We start from the raw sequence: 27,107 nt of genomic DNA, 5'->3' as shown, positions 1-27,107 counted from the left end.
CAAGACTGTACCAGATTCTTGCCTTGGCTTTTGAATCTGCGTATGAATTTGCCTTTTGTCAGCAGTGTGAATATTTTTACACATCTTTAGTATGAAGCACTGTTAAATCAATTGCAAACATTCATAATGTATAAAAGCCTGTGGCTGTGTGCTTTCCTGATTTGCATGCTTAATAACAGCTTATTACAACAATCCTATGAGCAAGCTAAAGAACTCCACGTGGTAAAGTTGCCATGCCAAAGTACAACACAAAATTGATTCCATGCAGAATATCTGTAAAATGTCTGCAGACTCCAAAAACAGAGGATATGGTGTGGAGAAATATGAGCGGAGTCAGAGTCAAAGTGCTGCATATGCAACCCTGGAAAATGAAAGTAAGGGTACGTCTACGCTACCCGCTGGATCGGCGGGTAGCGATCTATCTATCGGGTATTGATTTATTGCGTATAGTGTAGTGTAGACTCTCCCGTTGACTGCTGAACTCCAGCTCGGCGATAGATGGAAGCATAGTCGATGGGGGAGCCGTGGCAATCGATCCCGCACTGTGAGGATGGGAGGTAAGTCGAACTAAGATACATCGACTTCAGCTACACTATTCTCGTAGCTGAAGTTGCATATCTTAGGTTGATCCCTCCTCCCTAGTGTAGACCAGGCCAAAGCTACTACAGAAAACTTAAAATTATTTAGTGATGAGCAAGGAATGTAATTGAGGGTAGACCCTGCATGGAGGGCATAAAGTGGAGATACTTCCTTGCACACTGAGACCAGAACCATCCACAATGAGGCCATAATAACAAGTTTGTGATGAATATTTTCAGTAACCCATGTTCTCTTTTTGACAGACCAAGACATATGATTCTGTCACTGATAAATTTATGGATTTCTCCTTTGAAAAGGTACACTTTTCCTATTTCATTTGCTAAGTAAATATATTTTAAAATTTATGACCTAAGTAATCTCTCTGAAGAGCAAAAATTATACAGATTTTTTTTTCCTTAAAGACACATAGTGCGTATATGCTGTTTTATAAACGGATGGAACCAGAGGAGGAAAATGGCAAAGACTACAAGTTTGATGTTTCATCAGAGTTGCTGGAGGTACAAGTTGGTTTGTTTAACACCAGTGTAAAAATATAGTAAGAAATCCTATCCAAATCAGTGGGATCTGAGTAAATATAGAAAATGAAATTTGATTTTAAATATTAAGATAATTGAAAGGCTTGCCATCTTTCATAGAACATTTTGTAATATAGCATCACTCTTTACATTGCTAAAATTGACATTGTGTCAATGTTTCCATTATAATACACTACTTTCCAGAGTTTGTAACCCAGCAGTAAAAATTAACTAAAGCTTGGTATCATAACCTTGGGAAAAGAAAAAAAGGAAGGTTGTATTTTTTGTAAGTTCCGTTTTATTTAAATCAAAATAGCAATGCTGGCAACAGTACAAAAAGTGTAAAATGGATATTAAATTATATAAAGTACTGAAATTCACTGGTATTTCTAAAATGAAAAGAATATGTAATTGAGAGCTAGCAGCATAATCATCAGAGAAAGCACAATAAAGAAGATGGCCAATTATACGTATAAGGCAGGGGTCGGCAACCTATGGCCCGCGAGCCAATTTTTGATGGCACGCGAGGCGGGCTGAGTCATGCAGCCCACCGCCGCTCTGGGGCTTTCCGCTGCCAGCCCCACTCAGCACCTGCTGCTGGCCTGGGTGAAGGAAGCCCAGGCTGGCAGGGGGCTGAGACCCCAGCTAGCAGGAGCCAGCAGCCGAAATCCCAGAGCGGGGCAGGCTGAGCTGCTCAGTCGCTGCTCTGGGGTTCTGGCTGCTGGCCCCTTGCCAGCGAGGGTCCCTCCCGCTGCAGCCTCACTCACCTTGTGCAGGCCCCCTGCCAGACAGGATCCAGGCCTCTGGCTCTACTCAGCCCTACCATCTGCCAGCGCCACTCACCTCAGCTGCTGATCTGGGGTTCCAGCCTCTGACCTCCTGCCAGCTGGGGTCTGGATCTCCAATCTTGCTCAGCCTGCTTTCTGGCCTGGAGTCCCAGCAGGCCACCCTGGGCTCTACTCTTGGCCTTGGATCACTGCTCTGTGGCCCACTGTCCCCAGCCTGGGACAGTGAGGGTTGCACACAAGGCAAGACGAGGTGCAGCTCAGCACCCCCATCTTAAAATTGCTTATATCAGACCACACTGCATTTGGCCTTGTGCCTGCCTTCTATCGCCATTTTTTTTCCCACTGAGAGTTGAACGGAACATTTGACGAAACGGCAGCTCCTAAGAAAGTGAAGCTAGATGTCCAATCATTTCAGTCTGCTTGGACAGACACATTTGGATTTATTGAAAAGAAGGACCATGCTATTTGTGCTTTCTGTTATGAAAGTGTTGTTTGGCGCACATCAAGTGTTCGAGATTTTGAAACGAAGCACGAGAAAACCTTTCTTGATGAAGCAGACAAGACTGAATCAATCAAAAAGGCAGTAGCAGCCTATGAGAAGCAAAGCAGTGTTTTTAAAAGCTTAAATGTAAGTAAAAATCAAGCTAAAGAAGGAAGTTACAAGACTGCACAGTGCATTGCAAAAAACAGAAAGCCGTTTACAGATGGGGAATATATAAAGGAAGTTTTTCTCAGCAGTTCGGAGATTTTGTTCAGTGATATGCCAAATAAAGGTACAATCATATCTAGAATAAAAGAACTGCCCATCTCTGCCAGAACAGTTGAGAGACGCATAAGTGAAATGGCAGAAAATATTAAAAAAAAGCGGACGACTGCATTGAAAGACACAGCAGTGTTTAGTGTTGCAGTTGGTGAGAGCGTGGATATAGATGACGGTCCACGTTTGGCAGCTCTTGCAAGATATCGTGCTTTCGATGAAATCCAAGAGGAACCCCTGCATGGCACAACAAAGGGGGAAGATGTACTGGAAAGTTTTGTAAACCATTTTGAAGAACGAGGAGTTGACATCAGAAAAATATTTTGTGTAACAACAGATGGTGCTTCTGCCATAGTCAGAAAATAGAAGGGATTTATAAAGTTACTTGAAGATCAAATTGGCCATCTGACAGTCAAATTTCACTGTATCATCCATCAAGAAAACCTGTGTGCTAAAATTTCTAATTTAGAGCTTAATAATGTGATGAATACAGTGGTGCAAACTGTGAATTTCCTTGTTGCTTGATCTGCTTTGACTCGCAGACAATTTCAAGCACTACTAGAAGAGATGGGCAGTGCTTATAACAACATCCCACTTCACAGCAACATTCAGTGGCTAAGTCGTGGCAAGATTTTGGTGCACTTTGTAAACTGTTTTGATGCGATCAAAGCCTTTTTGTTGGAAAAAGAACAAAACTACCCCAAATTGGATGATGACAAATGGCTGTGTAAGCTCATGTTTCTAACTGATATCACCGCTCACCTAAACGAACTCAACCTCTGTCTTCAGGGTGCAGGGCAAACAGTTCTGGATCTTTATGGAGCCTGGAAGGCATTTGTTGTGAAACTAGCAGTGTTTTCCAGGGATATTCAAACTTCTACTTTCCACTACTTCCGACTCATAAAAGAGCTATCGACATGTTGCACTGTCAATGTCGATGAAATTGGAAAGTACATGCAAGAACTGGAATCAGAATTTTCTGATCAATTTCAAGATTTCCAGCAATTTGGCCCAATGCTTTCTTTTCTAATTAAACCTGAAAAGTTCAATGAAAGCATTCTGTATTTCAGTGGATGGGTGTTGAAGATTTCGAAATGCAACTCTTTCAGTTAAAAAGTTCAGAATTGTGGACATCAAAGTTTGTAGATCTGCAGAGTGTACTTGAAGCTACTGAGAGAGATCATGGGGCCTCTATTCTGACCTGCTGGACATCCCTGCCAGTGAAATTTAACTGTTTGAAGAAAATTGTGTTTGCAATGCTTGCAGTGTTTGGATCCACATACCTGTGTGAACAGGTATTTTCACACATGAAATCTATCCTCTGTCCCTCTCGGAACCGGTTAACAAGTGATCACTCAGAAGCCTATGTGCAGCTTAAAGTATCCAAATACTTGCCAGACATTGGAAAACTCAGCAAGGAAAAGCAAGGATCACACTAAACTGATAAGATCTGCATTTTAATTTAATTTTAAATAAAGCTTCTGAAACATTTTGAAAACCTTGTTTACTTTAATATATAACCAAACTGCTGTTATATGTATAGACTTATAGTGAGACCTTTCAAAATATGTTAAAATGTATTACCGGCACGTGAAGCCTTAAATTAGAGTGTATAAATGAAGACTCGGCATACCACTGCTGAAAGGTTGCCGACCTCTGGTATAAGGCATAACACAGACTAGGTTGTGCAGTTGTTGTGACATAATTTAGCTGAATGTCTTGTTCTGTAGTAAGGCCTCAGGCCAAAAATCAACTGTCACCAACACACCAGAAGTGCAGTTGTATCACAACACACTATTTGACATAGTCATGACTTGGGCTGGAGATGTACTCCAAACAGGAAAGAGTTTGGTTTATTTCAAACAAACACCAAACTCCATTTCTTTTCTATCGTACTTACAAGTGGGCTGCAAAAAAATAGTTAAACATTTATAATAAATGATTTCTATGAGATGAGAAAATGTTTCACTTGATCTAATATGCTTCAGAGATCTTAAATAGAACAGTTTCAGTGTAAAACAGACTATAGTATCTGAGGGCCTTTTATATATCCTGTCAATTTTGCATTCATTTAAGCAACGACAAAATCGAAAATTATAGCAGGAATTCTGACTTGAGCAGTTTTTCTCTGGGTCATATAGACTAGACCAGAGCCGTCCAACCTGTGTCTGGGAACCACCTGTGGCCTTCAAGGCTCTAAATTGTGGCCTTCTATCGCAAAATGTGTTTATAAGATTTGTATTGATTACAGATTGTGCCTTGGGACTATGGCCTGTGATTGTTAAACTGAAGTGTTTGAATCAGCCCTGTCGCTATGGAGAGAAGATGAGGCAATGCCTTTACGGTAGCTCTGACATGACAGAGCCCTCGTCCAGACTAACCCGCGGCATCGGCGGGTTAAAATCGATTGCTCGGGGATCGATATATCGCGTCTAGTCTGGACGCGGTGTATCGATCCCCGAGCGCGCTTACATCGATTCCGGAACTCCATCAATCCGAACGGAGTTCCGGAATCGACATGGAGAGCCGCGGACATCGATGCAGCGCCGTCCAGACTGGTGAGTACCTCGATTTTAGAAATTCGACTTCAGCTACGTTATTCTCGTAGCTGAAGTTGTGTATCTAAAATCGATTTTAATACCTAGTCTGGACGTGGCCAGAGAGTGTTCTTAGTAACTGCAACTGCTCAAGAGCTTATTCACTAGTTAGTTGTCTGTTGTGTTGCAGAGAGGAAATGAGAAAGTAGTTCTTTCTTGCAAACTTGTGAGCAGGATAGGAACTCAGATGGGTTTGCTTGACCTAGGGAAGTACCTATCAGAGGATGGCTCCACTCCTCCACATGACTACCCAGGGTAGCCCAAGTGAGACGGAAGAGAAGAGAAGCTGAGAACCAGTCACGCATTGCATCTCACTTATTTTTTGGCACATAAAAGCATTGAGGGCTGCTCTAACTTGTCAGATGGCTACCTAGCGACTTGGCTATTGAGGGACTATGTGCCAGCAGGAGATAGCTGGAACGCATCATGCACTTGCCTCACATCCTCCACGTCTCCTACCACCTGCTCCATGCATGTACTTTGCAAATATTGCAGGGAAAGAGGCATAGGAGCTGAACATGTCAACCCTGTGCCCGTTGGAGATGCATCTCTGCCTGTGCCAGTAGTATCCCTAATAGGAGCTTTGCATGTGGTTGAGGGTTTTTTTTGTTTGTTTGTTTTTTACACTCCTTTTCTGCCACCTCAGTGGCCCTAGGGAGCAAAAAAAAAGCAGGGAATCTGTCCTAAAGTACTGATTTGTGGCCACTTATATGTTTGGCACTCAGGCTGAAAAAGTTGGGCATTATTGGTCTAGTCCTTCGCCAGACAATCAGATTATGCCTTCAACCCTGCCCAATTAAAAAATAATCTGTAGTAGACTTCAGCAAAGAGTTAAAGTTTAAAATAATTCATATTGGGGAAAAAAGATTGTGTAAACCAGTTTGATCAAAAACAAAATTTCAATCAAGGAGATGTGGCACAAAATAGTTTTGGATTGAGAACAGTGGCCCAAATTCTGCCTTCAGAGTTTTATCAAAAGTTAATTGAAGTCACCATAAGTCTTTCCATTAATTTCAGTGGGCTTTGGAGGAAGCCCAAACGCCTTAATTGCACCCATGGAACCCCACTGACATTATTTCTAATGTTTATTTGTTAGCTTTAGTGGGGTTACATGAGTTTAATTGACTTCAGTGGAAGATGCTGGGTGCTTAGCATTTGTGAAAATCGTGCCACTAATTTAGACACCTAAATATGGATTTAGAAACCTAGTATTAGGTATTCATTTTAAAAAATCTTGAATAAGTAAGCAGGTATGTGGAAAGGTATATGTGTGTGTGTAAGGCAGGGGATATTGAGAACTGTTTTTAATTACAGCTGGCAAAACAGTCTGCTATAGTAGAAATAAAACATTGAACCTATATTTTAAATTAAAATTGAGAGACAAGATTGGGTTTTTATAGTCAACAAGTGTTATAATTTTATTTTTAAAACCACACAAATGTTAATGAAGTAAACTGCGTTCTTGTACCTGATGTTAGTATTTTTTCTTCAGTGGATATGGCATGATAACATGCAGTTTCTTCAAGACAAGAACATTTTTGAACATACATATTTTGGGTAAGTTTTGCTTTAAATACATATTATTTTGAGATGTTTTTACTTAATCCAGATGTTTAAAATTTATTTTAACTAACAAACTGTATTACTGACTTTAGGTTTATGTGGCAGTTGTGTAGTAGTATTCCAAGCACATTACCAGATCCAAAAGCAGTCTCCCTAATGACAGCAAAGGTAAAGTATCTTAACATCATACAGCATTTCTTCTAAAAGGAATATGTTTACATAATAATTCTGGGCACTGATTAATTGTATAATATTTTCTTGCAGTTAAGCACTTCCTTTGTTCTGGAGACATTTATCCATTCAAAAGAAAAGGTATGTTGGTTTGCTTGTGAATACGTATTAAGTAATTGTATTAATTCAGTGAAATTTGCCTGCCCCTCTGTGCTTTTATGTAAAAGGATATGGTTTTGAGTCATAACTTACCATATATATTCGATCATAAACCAGTTCGTTTATAAGCCGACCCCCCCAAGATGGATAAGTAAAAATGGAAAATTTTTATGATCCATTCAGAAGCCGACCCTATAATTCGAGGGTCAGCAAACTTTGGCTCCCGGGCCATCAGAATAAGCTGCTGGCGGGCCGAAATGGTTTGTTTACCTCGAGCGTCCACGGGCACAAAGGTAAAAAGTAAATAGAGTGTCCAGGCGCGCCAGATGCTTAACCAGATGGGCCAGGACAGAAACTGGTAGGGAAGAAATTTTTTTTTTTTGGGGGGGGGGGGAGAAGCTGGGATCGGGAGTAACTCCTCTGACCACACCCCACATTACCCCACCCCTATAGCCTGGGACCCCCACACTCTCCCCACCCCATCCCTTCCAAGGGGAGGATGTCTCTGGCCTGGCTGGAGCTTCAAACCGGGCGGCGCAGCTGCAGCATGTTCCAGTGGGCTGGGCCTGGCGGTGTAACCACAGCCTGCTCGGCGGGGTGGGGCCGAGCAGCACGGCTGCAGCTTGCCAGCCCCAGAGCTGCATCTGCTTCAGGGGTTGGGGGGAGAGCAGCGTGGCCAGAAGCGGGGAGACTCTGGCCCTGCCTCTTCCCTTCTGGCTCTGCTGGCTGTGCTGCCTCTCCTTGCTCCCTTTGTTGGGGGGGAGGGGCTTTGTCTCACCTCTCCCTCTACCTGTTCATAAGCCGACCCCCTTCTCTGGTGCTTTCCCTTTTCACTAAAAAAGATTCGGCTTATGAACTAGTATATATGGTATACAGTAGTCACTACAAAGAATATTTACAGTTTCAGATTTCATAGTGCCCTCAAATGAAAAGCATAAAAATGGGTTTGTGTCTGTTTGCTTCTTTCTGCTATAAATTTAAGGCTTGAAAAATTGTGTGTGGTGGGGATGGGAACTGTTGGGCTGTACTGAGTTGATTTTTTTCCTTAGAAATGTCAGGACTGACAAATCTTGTATTCCCTTTTTGGTGGAAGAATTATTGTATGATTCGGAGATGTGAATTAGAATCTTTTTAAGTCTCTAATCAAAGGGGCAGGGTGTTGAATCCTTAATAAAGAGAGTTGTGCTCATAAGTGTTTTATTTAAATAGATATTAACATAAACACAAAACAAAGAGTTTCAGTCAGTCTCAGTAGAAATCATTTTAATTCTCCGTTGATTTACTTTATTTGTATCCGTGATGTCAATTCTTCAGTCATCCAGGTTAGTCAAGACCTGTATTTCTAATACAAAAACAAGCAAGGGAAAAAAACTTTAAAAGAAAATTTCAGACCTTTTTATACAGTATATAACACTTATGTTCAAGAAGATTGTGTGCCAGGTACTCTGGTCCACCTGGACTGTGTTTGATGCAGAACTGTTGCAGTGGATTGAAGATCTGGCCACAACCTGGCATAAATTAGTGCAGCTTTAGGACTGCTGTAATTTATGCCTAAACTCCTTTGTTTTCCATTTAAACTGATTTTTACTGAAAACAACACCCAGGTTTTATAAAAAAAAAGTATTATTCATTTTTTTGGATTTTCACCCTACTTTTGTATCATTCAGATATATAAAAATGCTATACATTGCATGAGGTTTATATATTACAATAATACATTAGTTTGTTTATATATGCAAAGCTGCCTGTTGAAGTAAGGCTATGTAGTAGTCTAGAAAAGGGATTCTCAACCTTTTTCTTTCTGACCTCTGCCCCCCCCCCCCTCCAATGCTATAAAAACTCTGTGGCCCACCTGTGCGACAGCAATTGTTTTTCTGCCTATCCACTAGATTAAAAACCCAGAGCCAGCATTAAGGGGTTGCAAGCAGGGCAATTGCCTGGGGCCCCAAACCTCAGGGAGCCCCAGGAAGCTAAGTTGCTCAGGCTTTGTCTTCAGCCCCGCATGGTGGGGCTCAGGCTTCAGCTTTCTCCCCTGGGCCCCAGTGAGTCTTATGCCAGCCTTGCTTTCTGATTTATTTTGGAGGATCCTCTGAAACCTATTCACAGTCCCCCAGGTTGAGAACCTCTGGTCTAAAAGATGCACACAATAAACAAATAGGACACACGCAAGCCCTGAAATGCATGCGCATCTCAACATATTGAAGAATCTCACACCCACCACGTACACATTTCAAGCTGTTAGCAGATAACAGTTTAAAGATCGGACACGCTAAAATGGGAAGAAAACAAAAATCTGTATCAGAATATGTTTCAGAACACAAGGAAGTATTCGAAAGTTTAAAAATAAAACAGCGGTGAAGAGGATGAAGTTGAGTGTATGCACTGCAAATGGTGTGGCCCAATTATTAAATGTAAATATTTATAGGCTAATAGTTCTTCGTCTACAACAACAAACTGTTTATTCAAATGAAAAGTTTTGTTTGGGGATTAGAGATGTATTGTTTTGTTAAACCCAGAGGGGGCATTGTGTTTTGAGTTCTGTTTTAGTTCTGCAGCAAATCACATTGAATGCCATTCATCAAAGCATTAATCTATTGAATTCTTTCCCCTGTCCTTCCATCCATCAAAATAAACCCCAATATTTACCTATAAAAATTATTCATAGTTTTTTCCACCAATTTCCACCTGTTTCTGATGTTGTAGTAATAAACATCGATCAATCCCTGGGGGATATTAAATAAAAGGCCCTACTTATGCCCAACCTGCCCACAGCTCCCAGGAGGTGTTCCAGCACCTGGCTATCAGTCAGATGCACCTGGCTATCAGTCAGATGCAGTTTTTTTCACCTGACTATCCAAGTTATGCCAGGCAAGCTAAGAGTAGTGTAGGAACTTCTATGACAACCATACATCACTGGAAAAATCTCCCATGCCAGGGGAATTCTCAAAAGCCTGGTTCCTCCATGTTTAAAGCTGTTTTGTCTCAGCAGACCAACGCAAATGGTAGCAGCAGGACCTAGGTCTGTGGATTTAAGTTGCTCCACAACAATAGTTGGACTCATTTTTCAAATGCTAACACTGTAATGGAGTATGAGAGGTTACAGCTACCACCTTTCATTAGATAAGGGGTGGCCTATCTCTGGTGGCTGTGGCCTTTTTTGAAAAGAGCAAAGACAAAACTCAATGTCTTGTTTAGTTCTTAATCTCTAATGAAATGTTTCTCATAACTGAAGCTGTTGTGAGCTAATGCTGAAATGTGTTATGGGCTTGATCCTGCAAGGTGCCCAGCATTCTGGCCCTGATCCAGTAAAGCATTTAAGCATGTGCTTAACATTAGGAGTTAAGTGGGATTACTTCTATAAGTAAAGCAAACATGATTTGGCTCCCATCTAATTTTCTTTATTAGTATTTATTGGTAATAGGTGTTTTTTTTTTAGGTGTGTGGGTGTCTGTGGGTGTATTCCCACATAAATCTAGTAATGAAATAGGATTGCTAATTTAGTTACATCAAGCAGAGTTGTGACAACGCTTTCTGCTAGCTCCTCAGATTATATTAAATATAAATAATAAAATATAAAATAATTTTCACCTCTTCCTTTTTTCACTGAATGATTAACTTTAAGGGCAAGATTGAGTCTTTAAGCTCACCCTTTAGTATGAGACTGTGCTTAGCTGCCTTGCCTCAGGCTCTGAGAGTCATTTCCTGCCCTGCTTCTCTCTTATCCTGAAGAAGGAGTAAATTACTTCACTCGTGGTCTATGTGAGAGAGGAAGACAGAGCTAGGGCTCCCCCTACTCTATGTCCATCCCCCAGCTTACTTATGAGGTATGGTAGGGGTAAGGGGCACCTTTAAGTGTATAACCCCTGCTCTTCTCCTTGCACCCAGAGCCACAATTGAGGCATCTCTTATGCAGCCAAGTGGGTGTCCATACTTCCCCCTGCATTCCTGCATGGCCGTGTTAGATCTAGATACAATCTAGTCCAAAATTAGGAAGTAAAAAAATATATATTCAGTAAATTAAAGCTCTTTACTTATCAGCAGTTTCACCTTCTTTAAACTCTTCATACACTTCAGTACAAGAACGTAGCATGTACATCATGGAGAATTAATGTGGACTTGTTTCTTAAAAATTATATAATTTTTTTACCACCAAACACCTAATCTCACTTTTAAACTAAAATCACATTCTAATTCTTAAAATGATACAAAATATTATTTCCGTTTAATTAACTGAAAACCCTTGATATGCCTTAGTTTTGGGATCATGTTGAGAATTAATGTATTTTGGCAATTAAAATAGTGTTGTTTGCAGTGTGGTCTCTCTGATATAGTTGAGTTACAACTCTTGGTATTTGGAGTCAGTGGATTTTAACATAAACATGGATTATGATTTCTTCTAAGAGTACAGAGGGAGTATAAACAATACTTGGGAAAGATTTTTTTAGGATGTAATTAATATCAAATCAGTTTAAATGTGAAAAATGCAGTTGCCTGGCTAGAGACTACACAATGTGTAGTACTTAGTTCAGTGTCCAAAATATATGTTACTTTTTTGTTAAGAGATTTATTTCAGTTTCATTAACTATTTTAATGGATTGTAATTGCATATGTTCTTAAGCCTAAATATATTAACTGGTTGTGTAGAAACTTAATCTTAAGTTGGAATTTGATCTTAAAATCTTTTTTCCTATTTCTCTTTAGCCCACAATGCTTCAGTGGATTGAACTGTTAACAAAGCAGTTTAATAACAGTCAGGCAGCTTGTGAGGTGAGATAAATAATGAGGTGTTGAACAAGGTAAAAAAAAGTAAAAAAAACCAACTTTATATAAAAAGTTTTGCATTTTTAGGGGTTAGCATCACTAGATATTTTGGAGTATTTGGACATATGTGTGCTAAGAGGTGAAATTCCTCCCTTGTGCAAAGCCTAAACTTTGTATGGAGAATGCTGCAGGGACTCGCCTTCTGGTGAGCCTGTAGGCAGGCCATAAGGCGAAACGCTTTCATGATTGTAGTAGTAGACATAGCTGTCTGCACCCTCTTGGGCTGACTGTTTAATAGTGATAGGTTTTGCAGAGGGTTTTAAGTAGTGTGAGGTTGGTCACTTGGCACAGTAACATTGAAAGGGAGTTTCATGGGTAAAGAAGAAAGCATGAAAACAAGGGAAAGGAAACAAGGAGCAGTGACATAGGATGCTCTGGTGGAGTGAAGAGAGTAAGAAGAGTTAAGAGTAGGGAGATAGGCAAGAGCAAACTCATACAGAGCCTTGCTGGTGAAGATGAGGGACTTGAACTTGATGTGGAGGGCAAAGGAAAGCCTGTGAAAGGAGGAGAAGAATGGAGTGACATGGTAGGAGTTTTGTGGGAGGAAGATGATTTTAGCATTAGTGTTTTTGTATAGACAAATGGGAGCATGAGGGGAAGCCAGGAGAAAGAGGTTGCAATCTGCAGATGAAGGCGTGTCCAAAAAATGTTGCCATATGGATGGAAAGGACAGAATTTTGAGATACCGAAGAGGAAAACTTGACAGAATATGGTCTTAATCTGAATATATAAGGAGAAGAGAAGTGTCCAAAATGACATTGAGATTGCAAATCTTAATGACAGAAACTTCCTGTTACTGCATAATGTTATAATTTCAGCCATAATTAACATCCTGCAATAGATGTTATCTAATATATATGCATTAATTACAGTGTTTGTTTTCAAATCCAATCTTCAGATTGTTAAATTGATATTTAACATTCAATAATCTGGTGACACAAGTTCATCACTGTGGGTTGAGAATAAGACATCAAAAACAAGTTAAGTGAAGGACCCTAGAAATAGAACATGCTAAAATACTATTAAATCAAGAAAAAAAGTAGGAACCCGGATTGTTCATTCTAAAATGGCAACAATGTCTAGTGAATTGAGCATAGTTCTGTGAGTCAGGAGGCCTCAGTTCTACTCCCAGCTGCCTTTCATCACCTGACTTTGGCAGATCATTTAATCTCACAGAGACTAATTTTCTCCAAATGCAAAACAGAGATGATAATGCTTGCTCATCTTTTGAAAAGCATTTAAGGCCCTGATTCAGGAATCACCTAAGCATCTCTCTTCTGCAAAACACTTTAGTATGTACTTAATCTTAAATATGTACTTAAGTCTCACTGACTTTGATGGGATTTAATTGCATATTTAAGGTTAACCACATCCTCAAGCACCCTTCTGAAAGAGGGATAGCTTCTCTGAATCCAGGCCTTAGAGATCCTGGGATGAAGGATATTAAAGATATTACATGCAAACTCATACATATAGTTACTATTTTCCCTCTTTCTTCCTTCCCCAGGGACAAAGGATTTTCAGATTTCTCTCTTGTACTTCAGTTTTCTGTTTTAATAATAATAATAATTAGTAATAATCCTCTGAATTTTAATAGCATATTAAAGGATGACTGTAAGAAAAAATAATATGACTATTAATTTGAAATGTACAATAAAGAGCATATAATATGTATTTTATGCAGTGGTTTTTGGATCGGATGGCTGATGATGATTGGTGGCCAATGCAGATTCTAATCAAGTGTCCCAATCAAATTGTGAGGCAGGTAAGAAAAAATATGATTTTATACAAAAAATACCTATTTGAGCTATAAACAGAAACGGTTTATTATTACTAATTGTACAATAATATTGGCAATTCACATTACTGCACATAGCTCTCATTTCCTGCTCCACCTGTATTTGATTTGTGAAGTTTATCTGGCTATGCAAACATTATATTATTCATTGCAAAATCCTACACAGAGTCTTGGAATTTAAGGTCAGAAGGGACTACAAGATCATCTAGTCTGATCTCCTGTGTGTCACAAGCCACTAACACCACCCAGCACCCGTACTATAACCTCCAGCTGAAATTTGACCGAAGTAGAACAGCCCAAAGAAGACTAGACTATTTTGTGCCCCAGATGGATAGTAGGAGGGACCAAGGTGCACCAGTGCTTGAGACCCTGCAGTAGTAGGGAAATGATTAAGTGATATATACTCAGATAATCCTGGCATATGACCCGCACCCGCTCACTGCAGAGGAAGGTGAAAATCTGCCAATCCAACCTGGGGAAAAATTCTTTCCCAACCCCACATATGGCTATCAGTTATACCCTGAGTGTGTGAGCAAGAAGCAGCCAGTCTTTAATGCAGTGTTATGGTTCAAGGTCAAAATCAGTAAGTCAGAAAGGGCATAATTTAAGATTCTTGCAGCACCAACATAAATTCAGATAAACTGCATACTTGTTTATGTTAACTTACATTTTGTAACATAAAAAATGACATAGTGATCTACACATTTAACCAGAGAAACAGGATAGAAAGTAATACATACTGTAAGTACAACGCTCCCAAGTCAATACTGCTGTTAAAACCTTAACTTCTTCATTTTCTGTTTTTTGTGTGCTATTTTAACTGTGAAACATTTTTATTAACATAATTTTTAATTTAATTTCCTTTTCTGTAAAAGTCATGGAAGTGAATAAGCTATCTGTACTTAATGTTAGTATTTGAATATTCACAGTTACTTTAAGTTGATACCTCACTAAGGTGGGAATGAGGTACAACTAAGCTGTTTGACTTCCGCTGCTTAGCTGAAGGCATTTTTTTATTAGTTTACTGTATATACTCGTTCATTAGCCCATTTGTTTATAAGCCGATCCCCCAGGATGGTTAGGTAAAAATAGCAAAAAACTGTATGATCCTTTCGTAAGCCGACCCTATATTTCAGGGGTTGGCAAACTTTGGCTCCCGGCCATCAGGGAAAGCCACTGGCGGGTCGAGACGTTTTGTTTACTTGGAATGTCTGCAGGCATGGAGTCCCTCAGCTCCCTGTGGCCGTGGTTCGCCATTCCCAGCCAATGAGAGCTGCAGGAAGTGGCGCCACTTCCCGCAGCTCCCATTGGCTGGGAATGGCGAACCACGGCCACAGGGAGCTGAGGGACTCCATGCCTGCAGATGTTCCAGGTAAACAAAACGACAATGTATTAGATATTCAATTCAAGGATTCCATAGAGTTTAAAATCATCAAATTTTGGTGTAGACCCGTTTATAAGCCGATCCCCACTCTTTGATGCGTCACTTTTTTATGAAAAATACTTGGCTTATGAACGAGTATATACAGTATATTACAACTATATCTTGCATGAGAAAGAGATATGAGAAGTCCCATTGACAACTTGCTTAGAATCTGCAAGATTCGGTACTTGAATTTTACAATTTGCAAAATATAGCAGAATGTATCAATAAAACCCTAAAATCATAAGTAATTTTTTTCTCACTCCCACAGTTTACCCTTTTCTGGTATTAAGATGATTTTTGGGAGGATTTTGCTGCATATGCCTCTTTTGGTCAGGTCAGGTGGGGAGAATGCTATGGTAATAGCTGCAGTGTAAAAGCATAACTCATTAAATATGCAGCAGTGTCACAATGGGAGTTGTGCTTTATTAGGTTCACTTAAATTTTATGCAAATATGCTAGTTCTTAATGAATACAATATATATTTCAAATTTCAGCCATTTTTTGCTATAGACGTGCTTAAAAAAAGTTTAATTAGAATTATTGTACAATGAGATAAATTTACACACAGCCAGAGACAGAGTATGCAAAATGTCAGACAGAAAGTAAATTATGAATATGTAGGAACAGGAAATAATGGAAACTATTGTGTAACCTTTATGACAAGCACTGTCAGGTGCCCATTTCATTATAATACAAAATATACTAATAGTAGGACCATAGCTAGGTTCCAGCCATGAGATGTGTTCATTAAAATCAGGTTTGACTGTCACATTAGAGTTTGATACTGCAACATTACAGCAAATAGAATATGGTCATCTTAATCTTGACTATAATTTTGAAACATGTAGTATTAGGAAACATGGTTTTTGGAATCTGAATATGCTTTACTATAAAAACACACACCCACACGTACTTAAAAAAGTGAACAAAAAAAGTCTGTTTTATAACTTATCCTTTTGCAGATGTTCCAGCGCTTGTGTATTCATGTGATACAAAGACTGAGGCCAGTGCATGCACATCTGTATCTGCAACCAGGAATGGAAGACTGGTAAAATATTTGCATCTAAAACCTTTTTTTATTTTTAACTAAATGTGCTACAGCTGTGTCAGAGATTTGCTTATTAAATTATCCTAAATTATCCTGTAAGCATGAAACAAACAGCAGAGATGTAGGAGCAGGAGCAATTACAGACAGAGTGAAAGCCACTTGGCAGCAAACACATCCCCAGAACCTACCTGGCCCTGGATGCTGGTATGGCTGATGGATGATGTTGAATGCCCCACTGGGGTTGTGGGATGTCTCTCCCTTCGTGGGGCTCGAATGCATCCTGGAGCTCCCTTCTGACCTTTCAGCTCCACTGAAAAAATGTCAGACCTCTCCCATATAGCTGCCACCTGTGGCACCAAAAAGAGACACTAACACAGCGATTAGAGCAGATCTGTCATCCTCCTGATCCGTTCTTACATGTTTGGATAGCAGTGAAATAGTTAACGATATCGACATTTTAAATTACCATCTTTGGGGATCAGAATTAAGACTCTCAATTCGGATTAATGGAACAGTTCGTACCTCTGTGGGCTGTTGTTTTAGGCTCTTTGCAGATTCAGGCAGTAATCGCTGTATCTGCTCATACTCATTTCACATTTTCTGGATTTTCTCAGCAGGGCTACTGACATTCCTTTAAATGAAATCTGAGATTTTAAAGAAAAAGATGGCAGCCTCAAGAAATAGTGTCAGTTCTCTGACCCAGCATGACTCAGACCAGTGTGAATTCTGGTCTTTTTCCCTCAGTGGAGTCAGAGAAATTCCTTCACCATGGGGGCAAATGCCATCACATGTTCCTTTTGTGATGTGTGAAAGTTCTTGACCTTTCCTCTTGCTGGTGGAGTGGGAATGTGAAGATCAGACCCTATGCAGTACTGGTAAAGATTCTGCTATAATCTGTCTCTCCTCTGCAAGGTTCTGAATTTTTACCACCACATTTTGCCTTACAGAGGGTGGTGATGCTTAAAATTTCAGCATTAGAGTTGAAAGATAGCAGCATCCATACTCTACTGCTTGTAAAAAGACCTCATTAAGACAAGGTTGCTGCAAGAATGATAAGGAAACCTGGTGCCTCAAACAGTGTCATATAGGTGTGGAAAGCCACTTCCTCTTCTTCTTCAAGTGATTGCTCATGCGCATTCCACAATAGGTGTGCATGCTCGCCACATACCCCGGTGCCGGAAGTTTTTCCCCTAGCGGTACCTGTAGAGGAGCGCCCCAGCAACCCCTTGAGTGGCACCTCCATGGCACAGTATAAGGGGCTCTTCATGCTCCCCCCACCCTCAGTTCTTCCTTGCCGCCAGTGAAGGTGTTTCAGAACTGCTGTGCTCCAGCTTCACTGTAGCTCGTTCCCAAAACTGCTTGTTCGTTCAGTGTATGGTACCTGTAGTGAGTTAGTTGTTTAGTTAGTTTAGTTTAGCTAGAGCACCTGGTTTTAAGTCGTGCGACACTTGTATGCATTCTGTGCCACCGAGTGAGCCTCACGTGGACTGTCTGCGCTGTTTGAGGGAAACCCATCTCAGCTATCGCTGCAAGATTTGCAAGTTGTTTAAGCCTTGGACCAAGAGAGAAAGGGACATTAGGCGCCTGGCTATGTTTATGGAGTCGGCGCTGACCCCGGCTCCCGCATGACCCTCTGAGTCAGCACTGGGCACTGAGGTGTTGGTGCACGGCAACCCTTCGGCGCCATCGACTAATTGGCACCGCTCCCCGTCCACAGGGAACGCCAAGAAGGCTAGAAAGGCCTTCTTCGTCACGGCACCAGAGTAAACCCGGGACAGAGGGTAGACCCATGTCGGGCAGTCCTCGATCCCCACCAGCCACTAGGCCTCCGACTCAAGTCGAATGGAGTAACCGGCCAATTTGGAGCAGGCCTTGCCCGTATGCTCTCCACACTGGAGGCCCTGCAGGGGGCCTGGGATGTTGTGTCCGTGCTGGTATCAGAGACACTGCTAATGTCGGCCCCGTGCTCCAGAGGCAGGCTGCCTCTGCAGTCACCCTCAGCTTGGTACTAGTCTCGATCAAGGGAATGTTCCCAAAACCATTCGCCACCCAACGTCCATTCAGGGCAAAGTCCACATGGATCGCCATCAATGCCCACCAAGCTGTGTAGTTGGGTTCCATCTGACCGAGACTCTCGGCACCACTCCACCTTGAGGAGCAAACACCGACGGGACCGAGGCAGACGTCACCAAAGGTTCTCATCTCAGAGGGGTTCTTGTAACCGGTTACGGCATGGACATCGACATCATTCCCATTCGGTGTCCCGTTTCAGGATCCTGCCATGGCAGGCATCAGTTGCCAGCGTCTCACCATCGTGGGTCCACCCGCTGGAGCTGATCACAGAGCAGCTGTTACCAACAGTACCAGTCCTCCATGTTGGGATCGCGGTCCTGTGGTTGGCACTGTTCCTGGTGCCACTGCTCTTCCCGGTCCAAGGACAGTGGCAGGTCGTATGTGAGTCTGGCCTCCCTTTGTAGTCGTCCATCGATGGGCCAGGCCAGCCAGGCCGAACAGCTGGCCCAATGGTACCGGGGTAAACCTGCCCCTACCCCAAAAAATAAAGATTCCCCGAGGCTGGACTCTTTTGGAAGGAAAAGGTATTCGTCCTTGAGCTTCCAGTTACGGGTGGCGAACTACCAGGCTCTCCTGGGCCAATATAAGTTCAGTCTGTGGGGCTCCCTGCCCAAGTTCAAGGACTCCCTCCAGGAGCATGACAGGAAGGCTTTCAAAGCGCTAGTGGAGGAGGGTACAGCAGCTGCCAGGGCAACCCTGCAGGCAGCTTCTGATGCAGTGGACACAGCCACACGATCCATGGCCTCAGTGGTATCCATGAGAAGGATATCATGGCTCCTGCTCTCTGGACTGTCCAGTTAGGCACACACCTCCCTGCAGGACCTTCGTTTGACGGCAAAGCTCTGTTTTTGGAACAAATGGATACAAAGCTGCATGGCCTGAGAGATTCCCACATGACTCTCCAGACTCTGGGTCTCTGTGTTCCGAATCCAGCTAAACCTAAGTTCAAGCCACAGCAGACTCCTGCTGAGGCCACCCACCCAAAATATGAGACTGCTTATAAGAAGTCATGGGACTATAAGAGGCACCCTCAGAAGCAGTCTTGCCCTTTCCCCCCAGCCTGGGTCCTCCAAGGGCAAGCAGGTGGGGAAAAGGCGGTTTTTACGGGACTCCTGGGGGTGCCCTGCCAGTTCTCGTCAGAGATCCACCTTCAATAAAGCGTCTCTTCTCCAATCAGTTGCGTACTTTCCTCCCAGAGTGGGTCGTGGCTGACTTCGGACCGATGGGTCCTCAACACGATCTCCCAGGGCTACACCCTCCAGTTTACTTCCTCACCACCCAACCACCCCCTGCCCCCATCCCTCATGGGGGACCCTAGCATGAGGCCCTGCTTGAGCAGGAGGTGGGGTGGCTCCTGGGCCTAGGAGCCGCAGAAGTGGTACCTAGGGAGTTCAAAGGCAAGGGATACAATTCCTGCTATTTCCTTATCCCGAAGGCCAAAGGGGGGTTCAAGCCCATCTTGGACCTGCAAGGCCTAAACCAGTACATCGACATGGTCACAAGGTTTTGGTAACAACAGCCAAAGCATGCCTCCAGCTCTTGGGTTATATGTCAGCATGCACGTATGTGGTACCTCACGCCAGACTCAGGATAAGGCCCCTCCAGCTCTAGTTGGCCTCATAGTTCTCCCAGGCCTGGAACAGGATGGTCAAAGTCCTCACGGTCCCCGAGCCAGTGATCACCTCCCTATGGTGGTGGTGGTCCTCCCCAAGAAACATGCTCCATGGGGCAGGGCCCCATTGCTGGAGCTGGTGTTTGATGCGTCAGACCTGGGATGGCAGGCCCATGTTGGGAACGTTCAAACCCAAGGTCTGTGGTCATCTCAGAATCTGACCCTCCACATAAACGTCAAGGAGCTCAGGGCGGTACAACTTGCATGCACGACCTTCCGCTCACACCTGAAAGGCCAGATGGTCAGGGTCCTGACAGACAACATGGCCTGAATGTTCTACATCAACATGCAAGGCAGGGCCTGATCCTCTGCCGTGAAGCCCTCAGGCTATGGGACCTCTGTATAGCCAATGACATCTGCCTACAGGCCTTCCATCTGCTGGGCGCCCGGAACGCATGGGCAGGTCGCTTGAGCGGGGACTTCTCCTCAGCACGAGTGGTCTCTCCACCCAGTGGTGGTGCACAGACCTTTCCAAGGGTGGGGAACTCCCCATGTGGACCTGTTCGCGACTTGACAGAACCGTCGCTGTCCCCCGTTCTGCTCCGGAGGAGTGGAGGTTCGGGGGGGGGCACTAACTCCGATGCCTTCCTTCTGTGTCCTGATCAAGCCAGTTTCTCTATGCCCTTTCCGCATTCCCGCTGATTGGCAGTGTCCTGGAAAATATAAAGACGGACAAGGCCCGTGTCCTTCTGATTGTCCTAGCATGGTCCAGACAGCATTGATATGGGACCCTCATGGGCCTGGCGGTCACTCTGCCGTGGCTGTTGCCGTCCTGCCCAGACCTGCTCTCCCAGGACCAGGGCCGCCTCCTCCACCCCAACCTTGCATCACTCCACCTCCTGGCATGGCTGCTCAATGGTTAGGCAGGGAGGAAAGGACATGCTTGGAAGGGGTTCAGCGTGTCCTCCTAGAAAACAGGTGGCCCTCCACGCGCCGAGCCTACTTGGCAAGGTGGTCTCGGTTTTCCGGATGAGCGGGGTGTTTCCCCAATGGCTGCCCCGATCCATCTTATCCTGGACTATTTCCTTCACCTTAGAGCCCAGGGCTTAGGGCCCTCGTCAGTCAAGGTGCACCCGGCAGCCATATCTCCTATGCTACAACTGGCTGATTCCTTAAGGGTTTGGATCGTCTCTTCCCGTATGTTAAGCCCCCAGTCCCGCAGTGGGACCTAAACTTGGTGTTGGCCAGTCTCACAGAGCCCCCGTTTGAGCCGCTAGCTTTGTGCTCCTGGTCACACCACTCGTGAAAGGTGGCCTTCCTGGTTGCGACCACGTCGGCTAGATGGGTCTCGGAACTCAGAGCCTTGACCTCCGAGCCCCCGTACATGGTGTTTCATAAGGATAAGGTCCAGCTCTGCCCACACCCCTCGTTCCTCCCAAAGATGGTCTCTTACCTATCACATAGGTCATGACATTTTTCTGCCAGTCCACATGCTGGATGTGAGACAGACTCTTGCTTTCTACCTGGAGCAGACTAAGCCGGGATATTAACAGTTTCTCTTGGTAGTGGTGTTGGCACAAGTACTGAAGCTAAAAACATATCTAAGGAAAATGCACGGGCAATGTATATATTTGCCTATCCTCTTAGGTGAGTTGTGAGAAGAAGGAGAAGGTGCCATAAGCAGATAACTGAGTTAGTAAATCAGGCTGCTTTTGGCTAGACAGTATTCATGAAGAGCGCAGCATCTGAGGATGGAAGGGAGAGGATTCGGTTCATTTTAAGTTTCTAAGACAAAACATTTTTGAGATTAGAATGTATTTAAAAAGCATTAGAAGAAATTTTCTAAACATGATTAACGCCTACTTTTTTCTCATACCCGTATCTCTGTTGCTTGTCTAAAACAAATGTATCTGCTGGACACAGGTCACATTTGCAAACACCATAACATTCCTATACAATAATCATTGTCTGACTTGATAACTGAGAAAATTTGACATAGATGTCAGAGAGAGACTAAATATGAAATCCCATTATGCTTTTTTACAAAATTCCTCTTCTGACTAAAACTATGCTCTAATAAATTTATTTTCACTGTCGTAACACTGGCAGGCATTTCGGTGGTAGATGCCATTTATAATTTGAGTGATTATATTGTGATGTATAATTGTCATCCGTGGTATACTTGCCATAGCTAATATTGTGTTAGAGCTCTGAGTCTTTCTAGTAGAATGGAATATATAAACATAGATTTGTTGAACTTCTTTTTGGACTGGTTCAAGATCATTTTGTCTAATGCAAGTTTAACATACTAAATTAAACTATGTTTTCAGTTCTGATGACATCGATGGTCCTGTGGAAGATATTGGTAGCCGCTCATGTGTAACTCGCTTCGTGAAGACGCTCTTGTCAATTATGGAGCATGGTGTTAAACCTCACAGTAAACATCTCACAGAATACTTTGCATTTCTTTATGAATTTGCCAAAATGGGAGAAGAAGAGGTGAATATAGCTTTTGTAGTTTTAGAAATTGTGTTTGTGTATATAAATGTATGTGAATTACTCAGATAACTCAATATATTACATTTTCAGAGTCAGTTCTTGCTTTCATTGCAAGCCATATCAACAATGGTGCATTTCTACATGGGAACTAAAGGACCCGAAAACGTAAGTTTAAAATAACGTTTTTGTAGAAAAATAGATTTTCATATTTTAATTAAATATTCCTTGTTGCTTTGTTTTTTAATTTACCAGCTGATAAATAATATCAAAACTGTTCAGTAAATTGTTGCACTTTAAAAGAAAAATTTATGTAATATAGTCATCTCAAATAAATGTAGTGTTTCTGGAAAATGCTGGATTGATTATGCTGTATACTGACTTTTTTTGTTTAGTACAGAATTAGCAGCAGACATTCCGGTTCCTCATACTGTCCTATCAGTGTGCCTCAAATCTGGTTTAGAGTGACCTCTTCTAGGCCTGAGAGGATAGGTCATTTTCCATACCTACTTAGTCCTTGGCTTTTGTGCCGAGACTGGCAGTAATATTGCCCTTCGTGACAACAGTTTGTATTATGTAGACTGCTATCAGCTAAGATCTGAACTGAGACTACCAACTCACTTCATGTACACTTCAAACTTGCTTGCAATTTCTTAGCAATTAATTAAATTATCATAAAGGGATAAATAGGATGGTCTCAACCCAGCTTTTGAATTTGTGTTGTGTATTTTTCACATGCAAATATCTGAACATACAAAGCAGATCATTAGCTGTCTGTTTGATTTGATTTGTGCAAGCAAATTAGGGTGTTTGGAATGCTCAAAACTGAGAAAAAAATTTAAAACATTTATCAGTCTCTTTGAAACTTTGGTATATAATGTCAATATTGAATTTATGGCTCTTCCCTCCCACCCCCACAACCCTCCCTTTTTATCCAGCCGCAAGTTGAAGTGCTATCTGAAGAGGAAGGAGAGGAGGAGGAGGAGGAAGAAGACATACTTTCATTAGCAGAAGAAAAATACAGACCTGCTGCACTTGAAAAGATGATTGCCCTGATTGCTCTTCTGGTTGAACAGTCTCGCTCAGAAAGGCAAGAACTTCCAAGGGACAGATTCTGATTTTGGTTGTACTGTATAAATCTGGAATTACTCTGGTTTTACACTAGTGTAACTTGAGATCGTACTCTGGCACAGTGTCCTTAGGACCAAATGACTGAAGTTCCTAGTGAGACCATTGAACAATCATTTTATAGGCCTAATTTTTAATTATTTAGCATGCTCAAATTATAGTAGCAGTTTTAATTTAATTCATCTATTTTCTCTTAGGTGTAACATTAAAACTTATAGTAGAGAGAATCTTGGGCTGACCTACTCAGTTCATGGGTTGCTAGTACATAAATCCAGTTTAATGGTTTCTGTGCTAAAGTGATAAATATTTTGTTGTGTTTTAGGCACTTGACTTTGTCACAAAACGACATGGCAGCATTAACAGGAGGGAAGGTAATACTTCTAAATGTGAAAATATAATCAACTATCTTGAAAAAAATATTCATTAAAAGTTGTCAGATATTAATAATACCTTGGTACTTGTTACAGGGTTTTCCTTTCTTGTTTCAACATATCCGTGATGGCATCAATATCAGGCAAACCTGCAATCTCATTTTCAGCCTGTGTCGGTACAATAATCGACTTGCGGAACACGTAAGTACCAGCCACTGCTGTTGCTATTTGTTAAGAGGGTTTAACTGAACAATGTATTGGGGTGATTTAGTGTTACAACTGAACAAACATGAATCTAAAAGTGAGTTTTATTTGTGTTTTGTTTTTAAGATTGTGTCCATGCTTTTCACGTCTATAGCAAAGTTGACTCCTGAGGTATGTAAAGAAACTGCCTGTCTACTAAATGATTTGTCTTAATCTTTTTCTGTTTTAAATTACTTAAATTCTGCATGGAAAATGATCCATTAAAAATTACATGAGAGGAAATAAAACCTTACCGCATTTTATACCAGTTTTCTAAAATAGATTATCCAATTCCAGATAATCACTTTGCTCAAAATCAGATAGCACTTTTCTAGATTCTTCACACAGAGAGTTAAGAGAAATGATCTGATAAATAGAAATGTCTATGGACTAAGATTAGTGGAGAGAACAGATTATCCTGTGATTGTGCAAGTCTTTGTGCAAAGTTCTGCAGTTAGATGCACACAAATGTTAGGTGGAATAAATCTCTACTCTAAAAAACAAGCATATTGAGAGCTCTGTGTGCAGTCCACATGGTAAAGATGTGCAAAATGGGAAGCGTATGCCCAGATAAGGCCATCTTCATTTGCTACTATCACAAAAAAGTAAAGAGAAAAATAGGGGCATGGCAAAGGGAGGAGACCTGATCATGCTTGGGGAAAAAAGCACATGCTTAAACCAATCTCATGACAGCTTTGCTTTGTGTGTTAGAAGAGGCAATATCAGATGGTGACAAATCCACTTCCCTGCACATGTGCTGACGTCCACTAAATTGTAATGCTTTTTTCCCTTCACCCCAGTAGCATTTTGTCCTTGATGAAGAGTAAATTATAAAACAAACAAAAAAACCCCAGTATTTAGTTTAGTTTTAGCAAACTTTAAAAAAATATTTAAAATTAGAGCCAATATGATAGTTTACAAATGGTTGGGTAGTTTCAAAGGTAACCCTAAGCTAGTAATCAGTTTGAACCATAAATGACCAAATAATTGATTGGTTTTGGGTAAAATTTTCAAGGTTTCAGGTTCCTGAGACAGACACATTTGAAAATGTTACCCTTCATGCAGATAAATTAAGGTGATAATTTTACAGTGATAGTGATACCATCTATATAATAATGTGCTATATATGTCTGTCCTCCAACACACTGCAAGTGTACCACTGCTCTCTACTGAGAGGAATGTCCAAGCTGTCAAGTGTGTGTGATCACGTTATCCACTCCTGGTGAATACTGCTACGGTACTGAGATCCCTAGTGCAGGGGTAGTCGATTATTTTTTGTCAAAGTCCAAATTTCTTGGCCAAAGTGTATAGTTAAGGTCCAGATGCCAGAGAAAATAATTAAAAATAACAACAATAGTGATAATAAGTAAATAAAAAGATTTCAGGGTCTGTTCAAAAGCATTTGGTGGTTTGGATTTGGCCTGTGGTCTACCTGTGGATTATCCCTGCCCTAGTATGATCATCACTTGTTGCATTTTATTTACTGCAGCATACAAAGGATATAAGCCTTAGACCTACTGTATATGTAGGAATGTTTCACAGGTTACAGCTACACAAAGATTACTAAAATTGTTCTGATGTCTGGCCTGTTTTCAATTTTTTTTTTAATGTAAGTATTTGGTTTAACATAAGAAATATTTGCAGAAGTGTATATTTAAAGAGGTGTATCACGTGACTAAAAGTGATCAAAATGTATATATGTATCTATGTGCATTACAGGCAGCCAATCCTTTTTTCAAATTGCTGACCATGTTAATGGAGTTTGCTGGCGGTCCTCCAGGAATGCCACCCTTTGCTTCTTACATCCTGCAGAGGATATGGGAGGTACAGTATGTAGAACAAATCATATTGGATTCTTTTTGTCCTTGATCACTTTTTTTTTCCTGCTAAAATACTGACAGTGTTTTAAAGGGAGAGTTCATTGTTATCCTTTTTCCACTGTGTCAGTTTGAAGTTATAATTTAGTCATCACTTCTCATTCAAAGAAACAGTGATAAGCTGATAGCCCATAATATTGAAATAATGTGTCTGTTTTTATAATGCCCGAAGTGTGCTAAGCATTTTATAAACAAGCAAGGAGACTCTCTGTCACCCTGTCACTTCAAGATAATAGGCCTTGTGTGAGAAGTGCATTTTAAGGTGTTGAAGGGGAAGAGGGTGCAGGCATTGAGAGCCTTTCTCTTCAACATAAACTATAAAGATGAGTGCCTTCAGCTCTAGAGGTATTCAGTTCGATCCCTGGCATTGGCCATCATGGCAGCCGTCACGCTGGCAGATGTCCCACTCTGAAATCTTTGAAGGATGAGAGGTGATATGCGTCATCTTGGCAAAAAGTACAAAAAGAAAATATTTTTACAAATGGGATTACTCTCAAGATTGGTTAAGTATCAGCCTTGAAAGTACCCCCCTAAATTTGTAAACATTTTTAAACAATACTGTAAGATGTAAATAAGTTTATTTGCTGGATCTAATAATAGTGGATGGGATTTTCAAAAGTGTGTAAGTGACTTAGGAACACAAAACCCATTGACCATGATTTCATTGACCCATTATCTTACCAATTCTTAGTTGGTTTTGATACAATAAATCCTATAAAATATACTATATTTTATTTGCTGCTGTTTTCCTCTTTTCTTCTAGGTGATTGAATACAATCCATCTCAGTGCCTGGACTGGCTGGCAGTGCAGACACCTCGAAATAAACTAGCACACAGTTGGGTGCTGCAAAATATGGAGAACTGGGTTGAACGTTTTCTTTTGGCACACAATTATCCTAGAGTGAGAACTTGTAAGTTTTATATAAGTTAAAGAAATTGGCTCTTCAGGTTATAAGTTATTATTAGGACCCTACCAAATTCATGGCATCATGGGCCGTGAAATCTGGTCTTTTGTCTGCTTTTACCCTATGCTAAATAGATTTAACAGGGGAGATCACTGTTTC

At 41.5% G+C, this 27,107-nt stretch overlaps 1 protein-coding gene across 1 annotated transcript in view; it reads left to right on the top strand.

The window, feature by feature from the left end:
* The window catches only part of USP34 (ubiquitin specific peptidase 34), a 311,265-nt gene that overhangs the window by 241,986 nt on the left and 42,172 nt on the right, over positions 1-27,107 (top strand). Inside the window, 16 exon segments of the mRNA XM_030557848.1 lie at positions 843-896; positions 1,002-1,097; positions 6,750-6,814; positions 6,913-6,988; positions 7,085-7,132; positions 11,852-11,917; positions 13,656-13,736; positions 16,158-16,243; positions 22,259-22,427; positions 22,518-22,592; positions 23,363-23,514; positions 23,875-23,923; positions 24,020-24,124; positions 24,254-24,298; positions 25,886-25,990; positions 26,807-26,954. Coding sequence (XP_030413708.1) covers positions 843-896; positions 1,002-1,097; positions 6,750-6,814; positions 6,913-6,988; positions 7,085-7,132; positions 11,852-11,917; positions 13,656-13,736; positions 16,158-16,243; positions 22,259-22,427; positions 22,518-22,592; positions 23,363-23,514; positions 23,875-23,923; positions 24,020-24,124; positions 24,254-24,298; positions 25,886-25,990; positions 26,807-26,954 — 1,420 coding nt within the window.

Source organism: Gopherus evgoodei, chromosome 3, assembly GCF_007399415.2.
Source record: "Gopherus evgoodei ecotype Sinaloan lineage chromosome 3, rGopEvg1_v1.p, whole genome shotgun sequence".
Lineage (NCBI taxonomy): Eukaryota > Metazoa > Chordata > Testudines > Testudinidae > Gopherus > Gopherus evgoodei.
The sequence above is the reverse complement of the archived record's forward strand: the minus strand, read 5'-3'. Positions and strand labels throughout refer to the sequence as shown.